The sequence below is a fragment of the Triturus cristatus genome, chromosome 2_2, assembly GCF_964204655.1.
Source record: "Triturus cristatus chromosome 2_2, aTriCri1.1, whole genome shotgun sequence".
In the NCBI taxonomy this organism is placed as follows: Eukaryota; Metazoa; Chordata; class Amphibia; order Caudata; family Salamandridae; genus Triturus; species Triturus cristatus.
The window spans coordinates 536,044,487-536,066,201 of NC_140582.1; the positions used below are offsets into that span (position 1 = coordinate 536,044,487).

The 21,715-nt window shown below is 43.8% G+C and overlaps 1 protein-coding gene across 2 annotated transcripts in view; it reads right to left on the minus strand.

Annotated features, from left to right (window-relative positions):
- FBXW7 (F-box and WD repeat domain containing 7) overlaps positions 1 to 21,715 on the minus strand; it is an 806,951-nt gene that overhangs the window by 304,410 nt on the left and 480,826 nt on the right. Inside the window, exon 1 of one of the 2 annotated variants that reach the window (XM_085641668.1) lies at positions 16,017 to 16,231. The exons of the other annotated variant lie outside the window; for it this stretch is intronic. Within the exon in view, the coding sequence (XP_085497794.1) occupies positions 16,017 to 16,217 (201 nt within the window). The 5' untranslated portion in view covers positions 16,218 to 16,231. Of the gene's footprint in view, positions 1 to 16,016; positions 16,232 to 21,715 lie in introns of those variants that run through there. 2 annotated transcript variants of the gene reach the window in all.

Sequence of the window (21,715 nt, forward strand, 5' to 3'; positions counted from 1 at the left end):
ATGTGGAGCTGCACCATCATAACGAGCAATGCATGATGAGGGCAAATCCATGTGTATGCTAGCTGCCAAAGTAGTGCAGCAAGTTATGAGCTTGATGTAGGCCTTTGGTTTAGCCTGCAGGCCACAAGTCTGAACACGGGTTTCACCCTTACGAGGATGGTACCTTACGCAGAGTTAAACTGGGTATTGCTAACACCTGTTGCGTACATAGCTTAAACGCTGCAATATTACACACTTTGAAAAAACGAAGTATTAATTATTTTAAAACAACTGGTTCAGAAATTATAAGGTTTACAGCCACGTGTACCAATAATTTCAGATGAACAGACATTTGAGAATGAATACTGGCTAACTCGTGAAGCGTCACTGGAATACGAGAGACATAGCATCAGATAATACTTGTACAGCACCTTTCAAATTGAAGTCCAGTTGCGATGTACTTCCCGATTTCCCCACATGGTGGCATTACAGCCTCAAATAATATTATGAGTACGCTGCGCGTAATATAAAATGCAGGAAGATGCATAAACGGAAACAGACTACAGGAGGTAGCCCATAAACCCTAAAGAGACCAGGGCAATAATCTGTAACAAACAACGTCTCAAGGGTATCTTTTCAAGGGGCAGGTATATACATATGTGTAATGACACAGTTACTTAGACAGGATTTAATCCAAAAAGTAAAGAAACCAGGGAAACAAATCAAATAAATGCAAAATATATTTCATGTAGTAAACATGTTGGACATATTAACTTCATATGTTCAAGCACGAGTCAGTAGCACTGCGTTACATTCAATGGCATGTAACCAACAAAATACTGCGCACAAGTACTCGTGAAGTATGGTGATGGCGCAAGTGACACATGACATGGTATGAACATTGAAAATGATGGGGGCAACAACAAGTGAGATAAAACCACAATTTACATGTTCAGGATACCGCGACAACAAATGACGAGAGGAATCAATTTTTAATGTGTAGGGTATCCGTAGGTGGGGGCGCCAAAAGTTCCACTGTGGGAGTCAACGGCGTTTCGGCCTGCAAAAGTCTTAGGCCATCATCAGGAACAGGTTACATTAGTTCAGTTGCAGTGCTGGGGAAAGAAGGATAAATATGGAGGGCTTGGTATACTCGGTGGACCAAGAGGGACAGGTAGTTTCCTAAAAAAGGAAAGAGGGGTAGAGGTGGAGCCCTGATAGAGTCATGGGTTAAAAAAAATGCTGCTAGAAAAACCGTGTGTCTAGGCTCCTGAAAGAAAGAAGGAAGTGAGAAAAGCGCTTAGGAGGAAATGAATTAGACTCACTCATTGTAGCCAGGAGTGAATAATCCAGGCAGTATTCCAGTCCTCGCAAAGTTCGGGACGTGAAGTAAGCTACTAAAGAGCTTCAAATTGTGAGAATATCTGTGGGAAAAGAAATTGACGCTCAGGCAGGCAGGTGAAAGGTAAACATGTGTGTGATGGATGTGATGGATAAATCTATCATGCGGTCATCTCTCCTGTGGTCTCGTTGAGAATGGATCAGGGGGCGACGGTGATTAGGAGTGAGATATTCACCGACTGGGCGATAAGTTCCATGTTACTGTCCTGTGTTTGTCGGGTTATGGGACAATAGCAGGTGTCTGGTAAGGAGGGGAACTGGGAAAGGAAGACCGAACGTGTGCTGGAAGGGGGTGCAGTGGAGCTGGCAGGCACTAATGGCGCTTAATGGTATTGGAAAGTCCAAAGTGAAGGAATCTTACAGGAAATGGTAAGGGCATTAAAGAGAACCAACGCGGTGGCGGGAATCGTTTGGGATGCCTACTGCAAGGTATCAGTCAAGTGGCAGGTTATACGTGAAAGCGGGAAACCCTGAGGCAGACGGGCGCTAATGACGTCCTGAGCTGAACGGAAAGACACTTAAAGAAAAAGTGCGGTGGTTGTAGGCGTTCCGGAATGCCTACCGCAGGGTACCGGTCAAGGGGAGGGTGCACATCAATGCGGGACAAATGGGGCTGCCAGTCGGCCGTGAATAGAAAGCGTGCAGCGGAGTACTTACTCATAAATTGCCGGAAGTAGGACAACGGGCAGCCTATGGGTCTGTCAGTGTGTCTGGAATCAATCGTAGAATGCCGGTAGAAGTCAGGCTGTGTTTACGTGAACGCAAAGGAGGACGCGTTAAGAGCGTTTGGCCGGTCACGTGATGGGGGCGGGGTTGTAACGCTAGAGCATGCACTGAGATAGTAGAAGGGATTAGTGAAGACAGACTGAGGCAGAAAGGAAAAAAGGATTACAACGTAGGTGGGAGCTCCATAAGTTGACATGATTTTAAAGAGTTGTAATTAGGGAAATGAAATAACAGTAATTAACAGTCACTGTGGGTGAAGGACAAAAGCATCATACATGTTAATTGATAATAATTGACAATATACGTCAATGTGGTCCATTCCTAAATCAAGAGGAATTAGTTTGGTTGGTCTTTGGGTACCCACATAAGAAGCAGTGACACGAGGAGCACACAATTGTAATAGCCGATTACATGAGCAGCATTGGCAATTTACACAGAAACAAGACAGTTAGTGATGATAGTACTTAGGATCTCAACATTGTAATGGATCGAGCTAGCGCAGTTGATCATGTAAAACATTAGTACAGCTAGCGAAACCATAGAGTGGGAGGAAGCTAGTCAACCACACTGCCTATATTGGGAACTATCAGGGGTGGAGGGATAGAGGGAGTGCCCGCAATGTGTGTATTCTCTCAGGCTGCGGAAGAAGGGAGTTCAGACAAAGGACAGAACGAGATGGGTCAGGACAAGGTTAAGAGAGTGTGGTATTCCGTTCATCCGAAGTGTTCAGGCCCTGTTCAATTGTGTTAAGACAGGCTATCCAACGGCATTCACATTGGTTTAGGAGTCTCTGGATGTCACACCCTCTTCTGGGGATGGAAGGTTGGTCGATCACCATCCAGGCAATGTCATTCTCATTGTGGTTGTGTTCCCGATATTGTGTAACCAATGGTGCAGTAGTCACCTCGCACCGGATGCGGCTGCGGTGTTGTAGAACTCGGTCCTTGACCATCTGAGTAGTCTGTCCAATGTATAAGAGATTGACCGTACAGCGGATTGAGTAATAGACATTCTGTGATCTACAGTTAGTAAATGATTTCAGATCATATTTTTGTCCGTTATGTTCGAAGCATTTCGTGTTCAATGTTAGTGGGCATTACGGACGATGCATAAATGCACACAGAAAAAGTTCGAGAACTATAAAACATTGTCACCCCCAAATGTAACCATCATAGAAAAGCAGCTGCAAAAACGTTTGCCAAATACTATTTTCAGTACAGGTGAATACAAGATATGATAGTACCGTTATTCGTTGTCAAAGAGAGCACAGTGCACAAACGTCACAGCATTAAAAATGGTTTCTGAAAGGTGCATATCCAAGTAACCAGAACAAAATTGGCCTACCCAAGATCTGAGAACTCAAGGCTTAAAATGGCACAATCTTGGCGTGCGTAGCTGCTTTATAGCTACATGGTCTACCCCCTCAACCCCCTCCTCCCCACAATCCCATCCCTCCCCTCTGCAAGCATGAGAATCCAGAGGATCCTGCCATAACAGTGCTCCTTTTCACTAGGTACATAAGTAGTTCATATCAATGAGTACTTGGTAAACAATACAACCAAAAGCCCTTTGGGTGGGTTAGAACTGTGGCCCATTAAACCATCCTGCACCACTACACCGAGTTTCAAGCTTGCATTGCCAAAGGCCCTAGCTATGAGTTTAATGTGCTTAGGCATGCAGCATTAGAGCAACAAACATGGGAAGGGGCCAGCCGCAGCGGGCAGAGAAGTCTGTAGTTAAAAAGCCCCTCGTGCAGTTCAGTGCAAGCACTTCACTAGAGGCAGAAGGATAACCCAAAAGCCAACAGTATTAGGGTAGAGATGAATACTCCACTGGGGTGAACCAAGACTTGACTAACACAGTCTAAAGCCAATGGTTGAAAGGAGATGACCCAGAGCCCACTCTGTACATTATTAGCGAAAGGCATTTCTGGCAGCTGCTGAGTCAAAACCCAGGACTAAAATGTGTTTGGGGCTAGAAGGATTAGATGGCTGTACATAGGTATGTGATTTTAGTTCCTCAATACATACAAAGCTGAATATCGTACACTCCTCTACAAGAATGTAACATCATCCTCAGTAGGGCACCATCACCCTCACAGGATACTCTTCGCTGCCCATCTCCCATTCCCCTTTTTGTTACTCCTCATCCTTCACTTGGCACCCCCTCTTCCATTACTCCTTGTCCTCTCTTCCCTTTCCCAATTCTTCAATTCTCCTTCTTTAATCCACAACACTATCATTAATCCCCCACTTTTGATTCATCACTCCTCACTCTTGTGTCACAATCATTCCAAACCCCAATTCACTTCCACCCAGGCCATTCCTCGTCACTTACTCCCCACTCTTCATCCCTCACTCCCCACCCCGTGTCCCTTCCCATTCGTCGGCCTTCACTCCTCACCTCTCTTTACTTCTCAAGTGAGGAGTAAGATACATGAATGAGATCTCTCCCCCATCCTTTTTCAGGGCATGCTCATCCCTCACTCCTCAATCCCTGCTGCCCCGCATTCATAGTCCTTCTCTTTCCTCATGCATCCTTTAGTTGAAAGAGTTAGTTGAGGGGAGTAAAGAAAAGCATTCAGTGCAGCACAGGGCATGCATAAAAGCCGCAGTGAAAGACTTGCTTTCCATGCACAGCCAGGCTCGTCTACGGCTTTGGAGTAAACGCAAGCAGGACCTGTGCACAGGATGTTTGCTTACCCACAATCCTTTTCACGATAAGTCACTTCTGTTTTAAATCCCATATGAATAAACATATACCTAGAGCTTTGGTGTTCTACATCACACATACAGTGCATTATGGAGGTCTTCTAATGTTCGGGGAACACTTCCAGCTCCACTTTGATAGGTCACTGTCCTGGGCTTCCTCATCTCTTAATTAAATTCGAAAGGGAAATATTAATGCTTTAGAATCAAAGTGCAGATATGGGAACGTGTAGGGCTGTTGACTCGATTCTCAATCATTTGTTGATTTGTGTTTGATCAGTTTGTTTTGCAATATTTGAAAAAAAGCTTGTATTTACTAGCTAAATGCATGTCTCGAAACCACTGAATCTTAATGAGTAAGACTACATTGGGCATATCGAGCACTCATACTCGTTATATGAGGTTGGAAATGGGGGGGTACGGTGGAGTCATAAGGTGGGGTGAGGTATAGGGAGCTATGAATGATAACAGCGGCAGCTCCTTCCCCAAGGCGGAGAAGCGTCGCCCCAGTTCTCTCTGAGCAATGCAAAGGGAAAATAAAATGATAACAGAACATTCTTATCATTTTATTTTTAGAATGAAGCCAGGTGAGGGAGGGGTGGGGCTTGGGATCGCGTCAGAGGGAGGAGGAGCAGTTGGTGCACCATATATGTGCATGGCGGTTTGGCTGGCTGTCTTGGCTGGCCAAACATTCATGCGCACTTCGCTTGTTCTCCACCCGACTGTATTGCACAGCCTGGGTGGAGAACATGCACAGGCTCCCACTCCCTGTCTGAGCGCCGAACCAGGCCGCTCAGACAATCATGAAGCTGCTGTCATGCTCGTGATAGCAGCGTTGTTATTGGCTAGGGGAGTCTGGGAGCCTGCGTGCTGCATGGAGCCAGGAAATCAAAGAGGACAGAGGAGAGACGGTGGCTAGCAACCGGAAACCAGCAGGCAAGCCTTTTATTTTCTTCTCCCTGCCCAGACCACCATTCCCTACCAGCCGCCACTGAATGATAAGCAAGGTACGGTGAGTAAGGAGCAAGGATTCAGATATGCGGCCTAATGGATAAGGAGAAGGGCTGAAGAGATTCAATAGGAGTAAAGGGTAAAGAGGAGTCGTAAGGAATGGTGGATAAGAAGTGAGAGAGCGCGAGACAAGAAATATGATGGGAGGGTTCAAAGAAAGAGAGGCAGACAAATGAAGGCTGAGGAGTGAGGAATGTGGTGAAAGGAATGGGCAGTAAAGGACACTGAGAAGAAGTTTAAGAGGGATGGTGCATGGAGGCATTAGAGATAAAGAGGATGAGAAGGTAGACATCGGCCTAAATGGATTCATGTTTATATTTAACTGAAACATGAATTTCATATTCAACAGTCAGTTCCAATGTGCTCATTATCTGAGAGAAGAGGGAAAGTTACGAAGGTGGGATGGATGGGAGCGAGGAACGAGAAGTGAGGGGCTTCAATGAAGGGCGGTCAGTGAGGGAAGGGGTGAAGAATGATGCTTGAGGGATGAAGAGCAAGGAATACACGTGAGGGATCAAGAAATATGGATAAAAGTGAGAGCCGATGAACTAGAGGGGATGGTGGGTAAGGTCTGGCTTGAGGGATACGCAGGGAGAAGAGGAGACACAGGGAAAAGGGGATATAAAGGGAAATATGAACAGGGAATGATGAGGGAAAAGGTAAATGGCTTGAGGGATCTAAAGTGATGGGTGATGTGAAAGGAAGATAAAATACTAAAATGGGAATGCCATGGAGATGTATACTTTTTTAGCTGAAACCTGACATTCAGATTTACTAAAGAGTTCAGATATGCCAATTTTGTACATCCCTCCAATTCAAAGTGAAAAGCACATAGAAGACTACAGAACCAACAAGGTCATTCCACTCTTAATAGTACACAGCCTAGAGTAAATCGACATTGGCGCACTGTGCTAGTCAGCTGCCCCTTTACATAGGCTAAAAAGATAACATCATCTCATGCAGAAGTCATTATGATTCAGGGAAGGGTGGGTACAGTCGAGGTTCCTCACATTGCTGGAATACAGCCAGTGCCAAAAATGGAAAGTTTCACACCGTGCCCAGCCCATGACGGAAGGGGCACTCAGGAAAACTTGAGCACATATAACTGGATTCAAGTGAATGTCATCTTGAAATCACAATTTTTGAATTGCTTAGATGGATGAACAAGCAGCAGCGTTAACGTCTGTGAGTAATCACAGGGCCATGTTTTATCCTAACATCTTTGGTACTGGACTGTACACTTTTTTTGGTAAGAAAAACTGGTCTAAGCCTGCTTACCGCATTTCAATGCCCACTGGTCAGCATAAACAAATGTAGACAGACTGACTGTATTAACTGCTGGCTCAGACTGTCAGATAAACACAAAACAATATAAAGAAATGTTGACTTTGATTATTTTCCTGTCAAACCCATCTAACCTGCTATTGCTCCATTCCTCTCACCCGCTCTCCAGGACGCCTTTGTTTTCCCTTCGCTGCTATTAACGAGCCGGAAGGCACTTCCGGTGGACTTCTGACTAGCCAAAGTAAACAAGTAACAAGCATTTGCAATGCAATAGGTCTCGCATTTACGCGAGTTTAAGATATTGGCATTGTAAATGACAATGTCTTTTATTTATGTTTTAAAAAACTATACATAAATAAAAGGCATTATCGTTTACAATGCCAATAGCTCAAACTCGCGTAAATGCGAGACCTATTGCATTGCAAATGCTTGTTGTGTTCTGTAATTGGTTGTGGTGTTCCAGCCTGCTGTCAGTGTCCCACGCCAGGGACACCACAGAGGTGTGTGTTATGCCCCTGTAGGAAGTGCACGGCTCTTGTGTACAGACCACTTCTTCCTTAAACGTTAATCTGTCAGCATCCAGGCAGCGAGTGATGTACGACGTGGAGGGGAAAGGTTGGCAGCCATAGCAGGGGCACTGAGGGGAGCCGAGCCATGGACACGCGCAGGAAACGCAAAGGGACCCGGCGGGTGACTTCTGTCTGCAGTGTTTGCAAACAGAGGCGAGAGCTTCATTTCCGCTTCTGAAAGCAGCCGCTCCCCAGGGAGCAAGCATGGCTTCGGGGTGCAGGCACTTCATAAACCGCGCCTCTTTCAGATCTTTACTGCTCTCTGCCTGCGCTGCAAAAAGGATTCGGAGCTTATAGGATGACAATAACAAGATGGAGAACGGATAGCACATGCCCTAACTGCCTCCGTCGCCTGCTGCTTTCCAGGGTCGGCTGCCCACCCTCCCCAGACCATAAACCGGATCTCGGTATGTTTGCTATTTATTCACCAAATTTAAAAAAAGAGTCCTCTGTATACCCAACTAATGCCAGTTTATTTGAGAACTCACTTACAGCAAGTAGGGATTCTTGGGATAGGAAGATGATCTCTGCGTGAAGAGATATCCTCTCAACAAGAACCATTCTAGAAGATAAAAAGTTATAGGCATGATCAAGTCACAAATAACCAATCTGCTAATCAAGGACGGTGCCCAGCAAAAATGAAAGCACAAAAGACCATTGCGACTTCACAATGACAGCCTACCAGATTCCTCTGGGCAGAAGAGTGTGAGGGGTGGCCAGCAAAAGGAGAAGGCTGTACCAGTTCTGCTCCAAAAAACAACACTGATCCACGTCTTTTGACACCACAGCAGACACTAATCAATGAAAGACGATTATTAATTATACTTGGCTTTTTGTCCAGGCAGCAAAAATTGTCACCTTTCAAATAATTAGAGCATTTGTTTCACTTCAGCTGATGAAACAAGGCAATGGCAGAGATGTGTTTTTAGTGAATTGTTTACAGGAATGGGGTCCTTAGTTAAATACGAGCTGATCTGTCTTCAATGAGCGTGAGCTCAAGCACATGGGAAACAGGCACCCAAACTAAAAGCTACAGTACCAACTGTTGAGGAATGTTCTTGTTTTGGAATCTTTAAGCCCGAAGTTCACTTTACACATCTTTTTACCTATGCTTGTTCATGAATTGAATGTAGAGGCTCAGCATTTTCCAGCATTACATACATGAGATGACAGATGTTTTGGTGAAACTACAAAAGAGATCTCAAGTTGCCCAATGCCAGGTATAAGTAGCTAATCTGGCCTGAATTATGAATTGAAAAAGCAGGTCTACAAACAGCACAGTGGACACTAAAAATAGGACACACACACACAGAAACTGAAATCTATGCTGTAGCAGAAAATGGTAAATTGAAATTAATACTTCCTTTGAAAAAATCCAAACAGTGTCATCATAAACATCACTTTAAAAAACAGAATCCTATTGTAACTGGATACCGCCGTAATATGAGGGTGGTTATCACTCTGCTCTGGGTAGGTCTTGCCTAGACAACGCATCTGCGGCCTCTTCGAGACATGCTGTAATTACTCTATGGGCTTCCATCAAGCCCATCCATTTTCATTCATGTGCCTTTCTAAATTCCTTTCTTTTCATTGGTGAAACGTTGCTATGTGTCCTGCCTTTGGGTGTGTTTTGAATTTTATGGCTACTGCCCTTGTTACATTTCCCCCTACACTTGTGCTTATTTACAGTTTGTTCAGCGCACTCTTTTTCTTTGATGTGGGCTTTTCTTCCAGTGTGCATTCCTTCAAAGGCAGTTCAACCATTGCCAGTACAGCTTAGCATTTACAGATCAGTATTTGTAATTTCTTTTTGATGAGGGCTTTTCTTCCTGTATGCAATCACCGAAGGGATTTCAACCATTGCTAGTACCCATCGGTATTTGTAACTTTGTTTCCGTTCTGTATTTTGTTTAGATTGCTATTGTTTAATTTTATTTGTTGCGATCTGTATATTTTTAGGTCTCGCCTGACCCAGCGCATGCGCTGGTCTGTCGAGACTTTTGTGAGGGCTCAAAAAAGTGCTATCACTGTAGCCTAGAGCTACAGTGCATGTGCGCGGGTGCCTCACTTTCGTGGCGGCACGGCCACTTTGATGTTTGATCGCGATTGCGATCACTTTCACGGCCGCTTTAATGTTCTCCGTGAGCCAGTTTTTTTTTCTCCTGTTTATTACTTCTGTGTAGTAATGGTGGCACCCGTGCGCCGCCATTACTACTGAGCAGTAATAAACAGAAACAAGCATTGGCATAGCCAATAGGTCTCGCTTTTGGGACCTTATAAGTATTTAGTTATGCAACTGTTGCATGGCTAAACACTTATAAGGTCCCAAAAGCGAGACCTATTGGCTATGCCAATGCTTGTTTTTTAGATACTGGGAGAACCAACGCGGAGACTCGAACCCAGTTCTCCAGTCCCAAATGCAGCAGCTCAGTATGTTACACCACATCCTCTCAGGCCACTAACTTGTTTAGCTTTCATAGTGTTTATACACTACAGTGGCATATGCAGACTTGACAGCCAATAGGCATGTCCCAATTCTGTTCAGTGCACCTGAATTGGCTGTGGTAATACGATCTCATAACACAGTAGCTCTTTATTATATATTTATGCTTCGACCTGGAAGAGCGCAGCTTTATTCTTCTTTTACCTATTAAAACTACCACAAGCAGTTTCCTATCTAAGATGGCTACTGCACTGGTAGCTCTCTCTTTTGTTTGCATTCTAAGCGCGTAATGCACCAGCTTCCGGTTCACAGCTTCAGCTTGTCTCTGGTTTATTTTGTTCTGCTCATATGTTTGAAATGTCAGCTAAATGCGTTCACCAGTCCGATTTCCAGTATAGCTAATAAACTTAAGGCATTTGTTTACAGCTTTCGCCATTCTTTTATTACATTTTTTAAATGGGCTTATCACTGCATTCGTTTTTTAGTAAACACGGGGCCAATGCCTAAGCTAACCCAGTTCACAGACCCATGTGGTGAAATAATTTGTGCCCCTAAGACCACTGCATTGGTCAGGGGAGAGAGTTCTACACAATGAGCCATGCTGTTATTTACTGTGTTTTATAAAGCAATAACTTGCAGCATCAATCACTTTACCAGCATTATCTTAAAGCCCAGGATGGCTTAATGATAAAACAAGTATATAATTAGAAGCATTATACAGCGCAGGCTTTATAGAGGTGTCAGCGAGCTGAATACATGAACAATATATTGCTCATTTGTATCAATTCATGACATAAACGGTCTTTCTGCCCTTAAATAGCACGCAGTTTGCGCTTGCTGCCCAATCCAGTGTTACTGATTTTATTGACCCCAGAAATACGAAGGACTAGCCTCCCTCTCTCACACACCTAGCCTAACAGTGTATGCATTAACCTCCTGAGCTATCACGCGGTTTCACTGAGTCCGATGCAGCATCTCTGACTAAGGAGGGCACGGCCTCGATGCTGGTTGGGTGGTCCTCAATAGCGGATGGTGACAGCATGTCTTGAGGTGGCTATTTCTAAATAAGTTCTGGTTCCCCGATGGCTTTCAGGCTACACCCCAGGGGTTCCTAAATGTGACCTGCAGTTGCTATCAAGTCACTTAATCTCGTATATGGTACCTTCAGCCAGCTCTGCCTGTTTGGTCAAAAGCACCCAGCACTCTCCATAAGAGTGCATGTGCTTTCCCACTTCTCTTAGCACATTTATTTACACAACATTGTAAAAGTTATACTTACAATGCGTTTTCCCTTCAAGCTGCTCACAGTGCGTTTGCAGTTTTGTCCTTCCACTTGCTCTCCTGTGCACTATATCTAAACCATTTCATCTAAGGCCTTTCCTATACTTTTACGTTCTCACATCATTTTGTAGGTGCACATGCCTACAAGCCACGTAGGCTTGTCTTGTTTTTATTAGGCACAGAGAGATGAAGAGATTTGCCCCCAGAATGACAGGATGTTGAGTCAACGCGGAGACTCAATCCTGGTTCTCCAGCTCCATGGTCGGTAGTTCTGGCCCTTACACCACTTCCTCTCCTTCTGCTCCCACTGGAATTCAGGTACCATTTATGCGCCATGATGTGGCCTACACTGTGTCTTAGCACTTAAATAGCTTCCTTTTAAAGTTATCCTTACGCTCTCTCATGGTTTCTTCTCATCACATCCCGAATATTGTTTTTGCAGCTTTGAGCATTCCTCGAAGTTGACTGAACTTTTGTTTATTTTTATGTTCACCACAATTGCAAGGGTTCCCCAACACCATTCATCTTACACGACCTGGGAAGGTACATTTGTATACCTGAAGCAAAAATTGGCCGGCCGCACCTTCTGTTATTCTGCTAATGATTTTAATTTGATAATAAAATATATTTTTTTTAATTGCTGTTTTATGTGCATATGACAGTTATTTGCTGCTCCAGTACTTTGGGGAAACCTCAAGAGTTATTCTAACCAATGAAGTCTTACAAGTTTTCTTCTGGAGGTAGGCTCTGTATCACATGTCTTGAGATGTCACTGCTGAGATGCCACTGCTTTGATTGTCACATGCGGTTAAAAGGGCTGGTGATGCGTTACTTCACTTTGGCAAACTTAACTCGTTTTGTGATGTAATGCCTGTGATGAACCCTGCACCTATCATTTTTTTTTCTTTTTTTATGTAGCACAAACTGAACCTGAAGGTATTGGAACTCTTTACATGAACAGCAGTTACATTACAAAAGGGACAACATATATATATATATATATTTTTTTGGGTACGGGGCGATTATGTGTTTGCACAGAATCACAGGCTATTGAGGCGAAGGCAAGACTCGGACCCGTTTCTCCAGTTTCCACGCCGACAGCTCTGGCAATTACGCAACATTCTCTGACCAATGCAGCAGTAGTGTAAGCATTACTAGGCTCTGGCATTTTTGTTTAGTATGGGAAAAATGCATGCTTCTTTATTAAGGGCAAGCAAACCTTCCTGTAGGAGGACTAAAGCACCACAACAGCAGTATGTTGCTTTTGCTATGGAGAAGCTAGCCATGGTAAGCTGCTTGTAGGCAAACTGCAGCCTTCCTCACCTTTAAGAAAGGCAGTTGTCTTTTAGAAATGGTAGGCCCTAGTTTACCCCTGAATTGTAAGGCATGTTGTCAAGTTTAAGAGACAATTTTTCTGAGAACATTAAGCTCTATTAATAGTCTGAATTTCCAGTGCTGCCGTGACTGGCATTTCAAGGGCTCCCGTGCACTGTGTTCTTGGTATGCTGCTTGTATGCCGATTGCTGATGTTTTGATTTTCAAGAACTTCTACCTTTGGTAAAGCTCTGGACGAATGACTCTGGATCACCACTGCAGAGTCTGAGGTAGAATTGCCGTTGCCGGAACATCATATATTGGGCTTGTAGGACATTTGCAGCTTTCTTCCACTGGTGCATTTGTTGCCTGATCAAATGGACCCTCAACACAGCCAGCAAACGTATACAAGCTTCCAGCATGCGTCGAACTTAAAGTTCCCCCCTTTATGCTGCGTGATGCACTGCTTTCAAGGGTAATGTCTTTGAAGAAAAAAAAAGAGTACAGCTTTCTTTAGAGCTCTGTAATTGTTCTGCCCTTGCCTCATCCTTTCATTAGCCTGGATTCTCATAATGACTCGCTTTAAATTTTGTAACTTTATTCCTGGTTATATAGTCACGATAAAAGGCATAAACTGTTACTACAGATTCGTACATACATGCTTTTTTCTTGGCGCGCATATTTCTTTAAGCAGTTTGCAACGCGACAACAGCAGAATATAATCTGTTGTAAACCAACACAGCTCGTTTTGTAGCAATATGCCCTCTGTATCGCCCTTGGATCACACTGGAAGCATTTCTACATTTTGTGTACCTACGCTCGCCATTTCCTCACATGGGCTTGTAATGAGATGTTGAAGATTTTCACACTTAAGAAGTGTTGCCTCTCCCGCCTCATTTGCCAAAAGCAGTATGAAGATGTAGAACTATGGTGCATTTATCAAATACTCCTGTTTTTCAAACTTCCCTTACAGGTATGTTTTGCTTTACAGTTGGGGCACAATTATGTGCCCCTTTTTAGGCTGAGCCTGCGAAAGTGTGCACTCGCTAGCAAGACTTTTGTGTGTAATAATGGGCTTGGAACCTACCCATAGCCTACCATTCGTTGGTGGACTATCTATAAACCAGGCCACATAATTCAACTACACAAATCCACTCCACCACACACAATTCCAAAACAATTCCAATCCAACCCACATAATTCCATTCCACACCATATACATCCACTCAAAACCAAAACACATGGGTGAAAGACATTGTCATTTACAACACTAATAGCTCTAACTCTCGCAAATGCGAGAGCTATTGGCATTGCCAATGCTTGTTTTTCAGCTAAAAGCACTGATCACCGACTTGGAGTTTCATAACATGCCTATTGACCTAGGGGAGCGTGCAGAGTGCTGTTGACTAAAAACCTAGGCCTCGCTGGAACTCAGTCTTGTGACAGGAGTCTGGTGACAGCAAGACAACAGAGCTGTTTAAAAGCAATACACATTCAGGGCAAAACCACGTTGTTCACATAAGTTTTCTAAGGAGCTATAACAATGAAATCAACAAAATTGGGTCTTTATTCCGTTATATGAGGTAACAAAATGTTTGGCATTTTAAAGTTTTACAGTGTAAAAATTCAGTCTATCAATCTACGGTGGCCGCGGTGCTGCCGCCAAGGTGTTATGGCAAAGCAGGAGCTTTTCAATATTTCCAGGCAACACATGCACCAAAGCACAAATGGCTAAGCCCATCACAGAAGATGTCTGTATCTCTATACGTATCTAGAAAAGGGAGGCAAAGACGAATTAAATCGTAAGCTTTATAAGTACCCCCAAATAAGTTTAAATGCTCCGTTACTATATATCAAAAACAGACTGATCTCGAAATGTAAATGTTAAATGTATATCGTGCTTTTTTACTATAGTAAAAAAAAATCTAAGTGTAATTCAGAGGTATATGCAATAGACAATGGAACAACAATATTAACATTTACTTTCTGCCATGAAAAAGTTTAATTAGCACGACTATTCAGAAATGACATAACTAAAATTGATGGACGTGAACTTTTAGCTTATCATGGATGAAAAAACTGTTAATCTTCTTTAAAAACACGTTACCAAGTGTATACATAGGTGTGTCCAGGAGTTCCTATTTCATTCAACAAAACTAAAAATAATAACATGAAGAGAGAGAAGTAAGATTCTCCATTAAGAGAAGGTCGCGGCACGCATAACAAATGACAGACGCTCACTTATACAAACGGATGTACAGTGCAGAAAACGTTCCTTATTGGGCTTTCCATGTGAGGGGGACTTGTCTGAAAATCGGCAAGTGCGGAGCAGCTACCCTCTGCATGGCGTCAGCGCGGCTAAAACAGGAGCATTCGTCTCATGTCACGTTAAATAGTTTAATCCGAGCAGCGATTCCGGCCAGCATGTATACAGAACGTAGAATACTATCTGGAGAAGGTAATCTTCTCTGAAACTTATTTGGAGAGTATAAGTATTTTTGCGGTTTTCATCGAGCGAGCGCTGAAAGGCCCAACTTGTACCCGGGTTTGTTGCAAGGTTTGTTTTTCGACACGCCTTGTTTTACAACATAATGTGAAGCTCGTTTGATTCAAATTCCGCACTCTTACATTATTCTGAGCTCGCGCAGATTAACAACGGGGTGGGAGAGAGGGGTGTCGGTTATACTTACAAGAGAGACCAGACCTGATAAACACCAATAAAAAAAATATTCCAATGAATGACATTTCATTGCACTTGTAGCACAATGCCCGCTAATGAATGAGATACTAGTCTAAAAGGCACTGATAAGGCCTTTGCACGCTTTAAAAAAATGTCACACGACGAAAACACGCGGGAATTACACATGGAGGCAAACTGTAAAGGTATATTAGCAATACCAACCATCAGCATAAAAGCATGGGTCCCCTGAAAACGGAAGACGGGCAAGCAAGCATTAGATGCCCACTCACTGCCCAGGCAGGTGCATTAGAAGCATTGTGCCGCACTTATGCATGCCAGCACTGAAACCAACCACAATGACACAACGCTATACTTGCAAATCACTATGCTCGTGTCGGACTCCATTCTATGATGCTACCACTTATGCTCAACTGCACAAGTGACATCACTTGATACCCCACCGAATACATGCAGTTCACTACTACAGACATGGATACCGCCACTGACACGTACATGAACACATGCACGCATCAATCTGATGCAGTAATTAGAGGCGCCAATAAAAGGCAACCCACTCCCTTATTTCCGGAGCGGCGCGGGTTTTAGCACTGGAAACTCACCAGTATGAAGTGAATCTTCTTGACACTTCGGTTGCCCATTGACAAAGAGGAGAGCAGAGAGCCGCTAGCACTGGTAGCCACTGGCGATCGCTGTGTAGCGAGAGCAGCAATGCGGGCTAATGAGCTGCACAGCACCTGCCTCCCACAGAAACACATGGCATACCCCGGAGGGGCAGAGCTCCGAAATACCCAGCCCGGCATAACTGCGCCATGCTGCTGGAGGGCTGCTGCAACACGTGGGCAATGATGACTCAGCCAACACAGAAAATAAATACACAAAGAGAGTTGAAATGATCCACGCAGTGCGCTCTAATTACACTGCTTGTAAAGTGTTTTCAAGTTAACAAACGACACACAAACTCAAGAAGTATCTCCACACAAAATTGGCAACGCTTGTTTTCGTAGCTCAGTGTGTTGTCGTGAAATACAAGACCTTACTCTCACCCAAACGTATTCAAATATCAGAAAATCGCCCTTGAAATGTGTCATTTTTTTACAAGTCCAAATCTCAGCGTTTTTTTATTTTTTTTTAACGTACAAAATATACTTTTTTTTATAATGGAAGATTTGTGTTATTGGCCTATTCAGCCTACCTAACGAATTCTCAAACCATTTCACAAACATGAAGGGGAAAGAATAAGATAATGTGCTGTAGTACGCTGAGCTGGCTTCAATGCGCCCTGAGTAGCACAGCGTTCCTCAGATAGGGCGCTCGCGCGCAGCTGATGAACTCGACTGAAGTAATGCTTCCGGCAGGCCCTGGTCTGAGCATGGCGGCCATTAGGAGGAAGCAGCCTGGCTTCAGGCACACTGAATGAATGATTCCCTAAGCTGTGCATCAGAGGGCAAACTATGATGAGCATTTCGTGTTGAGCAATGGGTAATTCTCAGCCACTGAACTAATGCAGCAGACAGTTGCCCAGTCTTAGCAGCAGGAATGTGTCGCGTCAGCAAATTCCCACCACAACATTAAACACAGAGACCAGAAACATCTCTGGAATGCTTCAGGGAAGAAGAAACACATGCACCCGGACACACAGCTGGTTTCGGAAGGCGGAGCTGTATTCCACGTCACAGTTACACGATAAAGCAGCTACAGCGGTACGACTGTGGAACAAATGCCTATTCACATACCATTAACTTTAAATGCCAGCTATTTATTTTGCCTACAGTTGTGTGCTCTGTTAGATGGTGATTTATTCTCCACCTCCCTTTGAAAGATGCTGTAATAAAAGGGTATAAGTAACACTGTAACACTGCAGCTACCTGCTATTTGAGGGCGTGATGTATTCTGGTCTACTTGGCAAATAATAATTGCAGTGCATGGTAAAACTGAAAGGATTGTCATCTAAAAACATCAATAGTAAAGTGCCCGCCTTAGTGAATGCTTTTTGAAAATTATTATTGCAAGCAAATAGCAGCAACACTTAGGTGGTTGCATATTTGTGTTCATTGTATTTTGTGATATATGCTATAACCATCGCACCCTGGCAATGAATTGCATTTATTTTTAGGTATACATGCAGATGTGATTAGGCATGCCACATGGGGCAGTGGGTTTCTCAGCCAGATCTGAAAAAATGCACATTGCAAAGGTGTCAAATAGGCCCAGGGCATTTTGATAACCTGTTATGGATTTTCAACATCAGCATAAAGGATGCTGGGGCCTTTAGACCAAAGGGTGTAATGTGCAGAGTGAAATAATATGTCTCATTAGACAAATCTGGATGAAAAACCAGGACTAGATGAGTTATGGTTACCAGATGACTGTTTCAGCAGGGACGCCATCTTTCTTTTGCAAACCACTGTTTTTGGGGTGGGTTAGTCCAATTGGCTCGGTTGAAATGAACCACGATTGTAACTCCTAAAGCACGTTGGACTGTTAAAGAAACACCAAGAACTGGAACATGGTGTCCCGATGACCTTATTGAGAGTCACCGTCATGACAAGGTCCAGCTGACGACTTCGATCAGTGACAGAATGAAAAGTGTTTTAACCTGCAGCACCAGTGGCTGTTTGCAAGTTTAAAGGGAAGAGTTTTGTGTAGGTTAATCAATGTAGGGGCCTCACAGAAGTGAGAGTTCCCCAAAATTAGATGCCGGAACAAGACTAGTGGGCAAGGCAATAACATTGAGAGGCGTTTCTCCCTACTCCCAGTCAGAAAACAACCAATACGAAAAGTCACTACTGATGTATTTTGTTCATACTGTACACATCTCAGACCAATTCTATAAGGAGAACTATACCTATACAAAAGGGAATGATGAAGAAGAAACAATCTTTTGCCTATTTGAGGTAGAATGTTATATATCCCAAAATAATAAGCACACATCAGAGATCCACCATGCAACCTTATTTCAAGGGATTTAACTCCAGAATCAAGACCCAAGTAGAACCTGTTGGAGAGGTTGAGTTTTTCTTAGCTCCACACATTTTAGTGAAAGGATAAAATCATGCCATGGGATATCGGCAAGGTCACTTAACGTTGGAAGCCAAAGACACACATCGCTCATAGCTGTTCAAAAAGCAAAGAACCTTATCACAAAGCATGTATAACATACTATGAGATGAATAAAGTAACAGGAAAACAAATATCACAGAACTGTAGGGTACAGACAGTAAAGCAATAGAAAAAAGCCACCAGCTGCAATGTGCAACAAAATATTCCCCTTCGCAGTCTAGCCACACACAGTCGCCACCTGATACTCTTTACAAAGGGATTTTGCCTCAGGGTAAAGCCACAAGCAGAAGCCGTCGGTATGCAATTCCCACCAGGAAATGGCCACCTATAGTTTTAAAATTCCAAACTCAAGAACCCCATAATCTGCATATACTACCTTAAAAACATTAACCATCAAACTAAAAAAGGGACAGGTGCCCATATCCCCTTTCGTGCTTAAACCAACACTCATTCCTTTCTTTTTGAACTCGTCCGAACCAAAGCCTATCCACTGACCATATATGTTTTTCTCATGCCACTTCTAAGCACATTTTATCTTTTGGGGGAGGGGGAGAGATTTGTGTACAAGGGAAGTGGAGGTTGCTCAAACCAACCCTAAAAATAACTTTTTAAAGCATCTGTTCAGACTGAGCACTTTTTAGGTTGAGCCTGGGCAGAGCATGCGCTGCTCTGCGTAGCATGCTGTATTAGAGTATGGCTTTGAAGCCCCGTCTACTCTCCGCCTATATTTGTCATTGGTTTGTGTCATTGTCCTTTGTAAAAGCTGGCTTCTGATTAGTTAATAGGCTTGTTAGTACCTCCTTAGTACCACCTTGTCTTCATTTGTAACCACCAGGGGAGTCCCGGGCTTCCAGGATTACATCTAAAAGCACTGCCCTAGCGCCAAGTTGCCCCGGAACCAGCCTGGTAAGGGTAGGACAGCAGAGGCCTACCCAGAAACCGCTGCGGCTGGTGGTGGATGCCAACAACTGCCTGCACTGGCTCTACGGCAGCTTCTACACCGACTGGGTGAGCATCGGCCAATGGAGCCACATGCTGGGCTACCTGGCAGCGCTAGCCCACGCCTGCTTCCGGGGTAACATCGAGCTCTTCGTTCTCTTAAATGGCGCCCTGGAGAAGGGGCGGCTACACAAGTGGGGCAAGCGGCAGGGCAACGGGCGCCACATGGCACAGCAAATACACAGCCAACTGCAAAACAAGGGCAGGCCGCCGCCCAAGGCCGGAGTTTATCTTTTTTTAAATAATAGAAACAAATAAACAGGGCATGGCACACTGAATCAGCCTGTCATTGCTTTGCTTCCACAGCAAGGTAAACGGAGCCACGGCCTGCCTGTTCTCCAAGCCCGGTTTATCCTTCTTCCGGCGCGCATCCTAGTGTTTTCACTGGCACCCCATTTTCCACCATCAAATCCAGGACTCCAACAATGTACTCATCCCACTGCTGCTCTCTGCTGTACAATCTGTCTACCTGCCCTCTCCACTATACCATCTCCTCACAGAACTACCCCTTCCGTGTCCGCCACTGCTCCCACAGGCTCTGCCTGTCAGGGCCGCCCTGGCCATGATTAGTGCCGAAATGCTGGCACCAACCACCTCCTTCCTGCTGACAGGACTGTCTGCAGTGACGGCCTGTGCTGCAGCCTGTTCGGTGATAGTAAACATAGGAAGTTAATGAGCAAGGGGCCTCTTAGGAGGGCAAAGGCTACAGCTCAGCCTTTCACACAGACTCACCCATCTCTGCCTGTCGAACCAGGACCTCACGCCCCTCCCGACCCTCTCATCTCACTTTGTCTGCCACCGGTTGATAGCTGGTCAACCCCCTTAGGCACAACCAGTTTTGTTTCTATGGGATTATCACGTCCTTAAACTCCACCCACCAGCGACAGCTTGTCACACCGCCTACATGTCACCCCTTTAGCCTGCTAACTTTCCCATTTTCATGTTCCGCCAGTAAAAACAAAAAAAAGTCTTGTATAGATATAACTCATCACTCATTTGGTACACTACTAGCCATGCATCTCAACGCCAAGCTTTCCTCCCTTCAGCACGTCCGTTGTCCTTCAAAAAAGCTACCTAATTATTATGAGCACCCTCATGTCTTCTGCTAGGCAGTGTATTAACTTACATCATACTCGCTGTAAAAGTTCAACTACCTAAATGATGTGTGTAAATATTGTATATTTGTAATGTACAAAGTGCTCTGATCTAGTCGGTTAGTGACGTGCCCACAATTCATTATTATTTTTTTGGTGTGTTAATCGAATTGATGTAATCGAGGTAAAACAATACTGCAACACCTAGAATGTGTTTAGTTAACACACGGAGGTCCACAGCTTGAAACGGCATCCTTGACGACCTGGATGGAGGTGATCACCCTATGGATACTGGCCTGCTCTATACTACACTCCAAAATACAGTTGACCTTCTCAATTTTTCATTTAACTTTGCTTGTTTTAAGGTATATCTTGCTGTAATGAGGATCTAATCTACCTTTTTACACAAACAGAAAGGATGATAATTGACAGCTAAATCGAAAACAAATGCCTGAACCAGTCATTTACAGTGTTTTTGCCAAACTGTATTGCAAATCAATTGAAAAATAAATAAAAAGCACTTCACAGAACCCCACTCCCTCGATTCTCCTTCAGGTCATTTGCATACTGTCCTCACAACTTTGTAGAAATCTTAGCAATCCTGATCTACCACCATTTTTTAATCACTCAACATAGCAACATTACCCCTATGTTTCTTCCAACCTAACTGGTTAACTCTTTTATCTTATAGAAAGCTGCTGTTGTAATTTTTTTCTTTTTAGTCCAATCAAATGACAATGGATTTTATTTATATGCACTTTGTACTTATAGTCGCTGCATTGCAGGTTTTCATAACATAAATAGAAGTCATTGTCATTTACAATGCCAGTAGCTCGAAATCTCGAAAATGCTAGACCTTTTGCATTGCAAATGCTGGTTCAATTCTGTACTAAAGGTGCTCCAATTTCACATCAAGGGTATACCACATGTGATTAATGTTATGATAGCATTACACATATTTAGAAAGGCTCTTCAACAATAATGTTAAGGCTAATACCCCCGTGAGCCGTGCTTAGTCCCAAATCTGTTCAGAAAATGCAATCTTAAAGAGACAACTTCTGACCCTGAGTCAATACACATAATCTACGTAACTAGTTTTCAAAGAATAGCTATGTTTTATGCTATATATTAATTGGTGCAGTTCT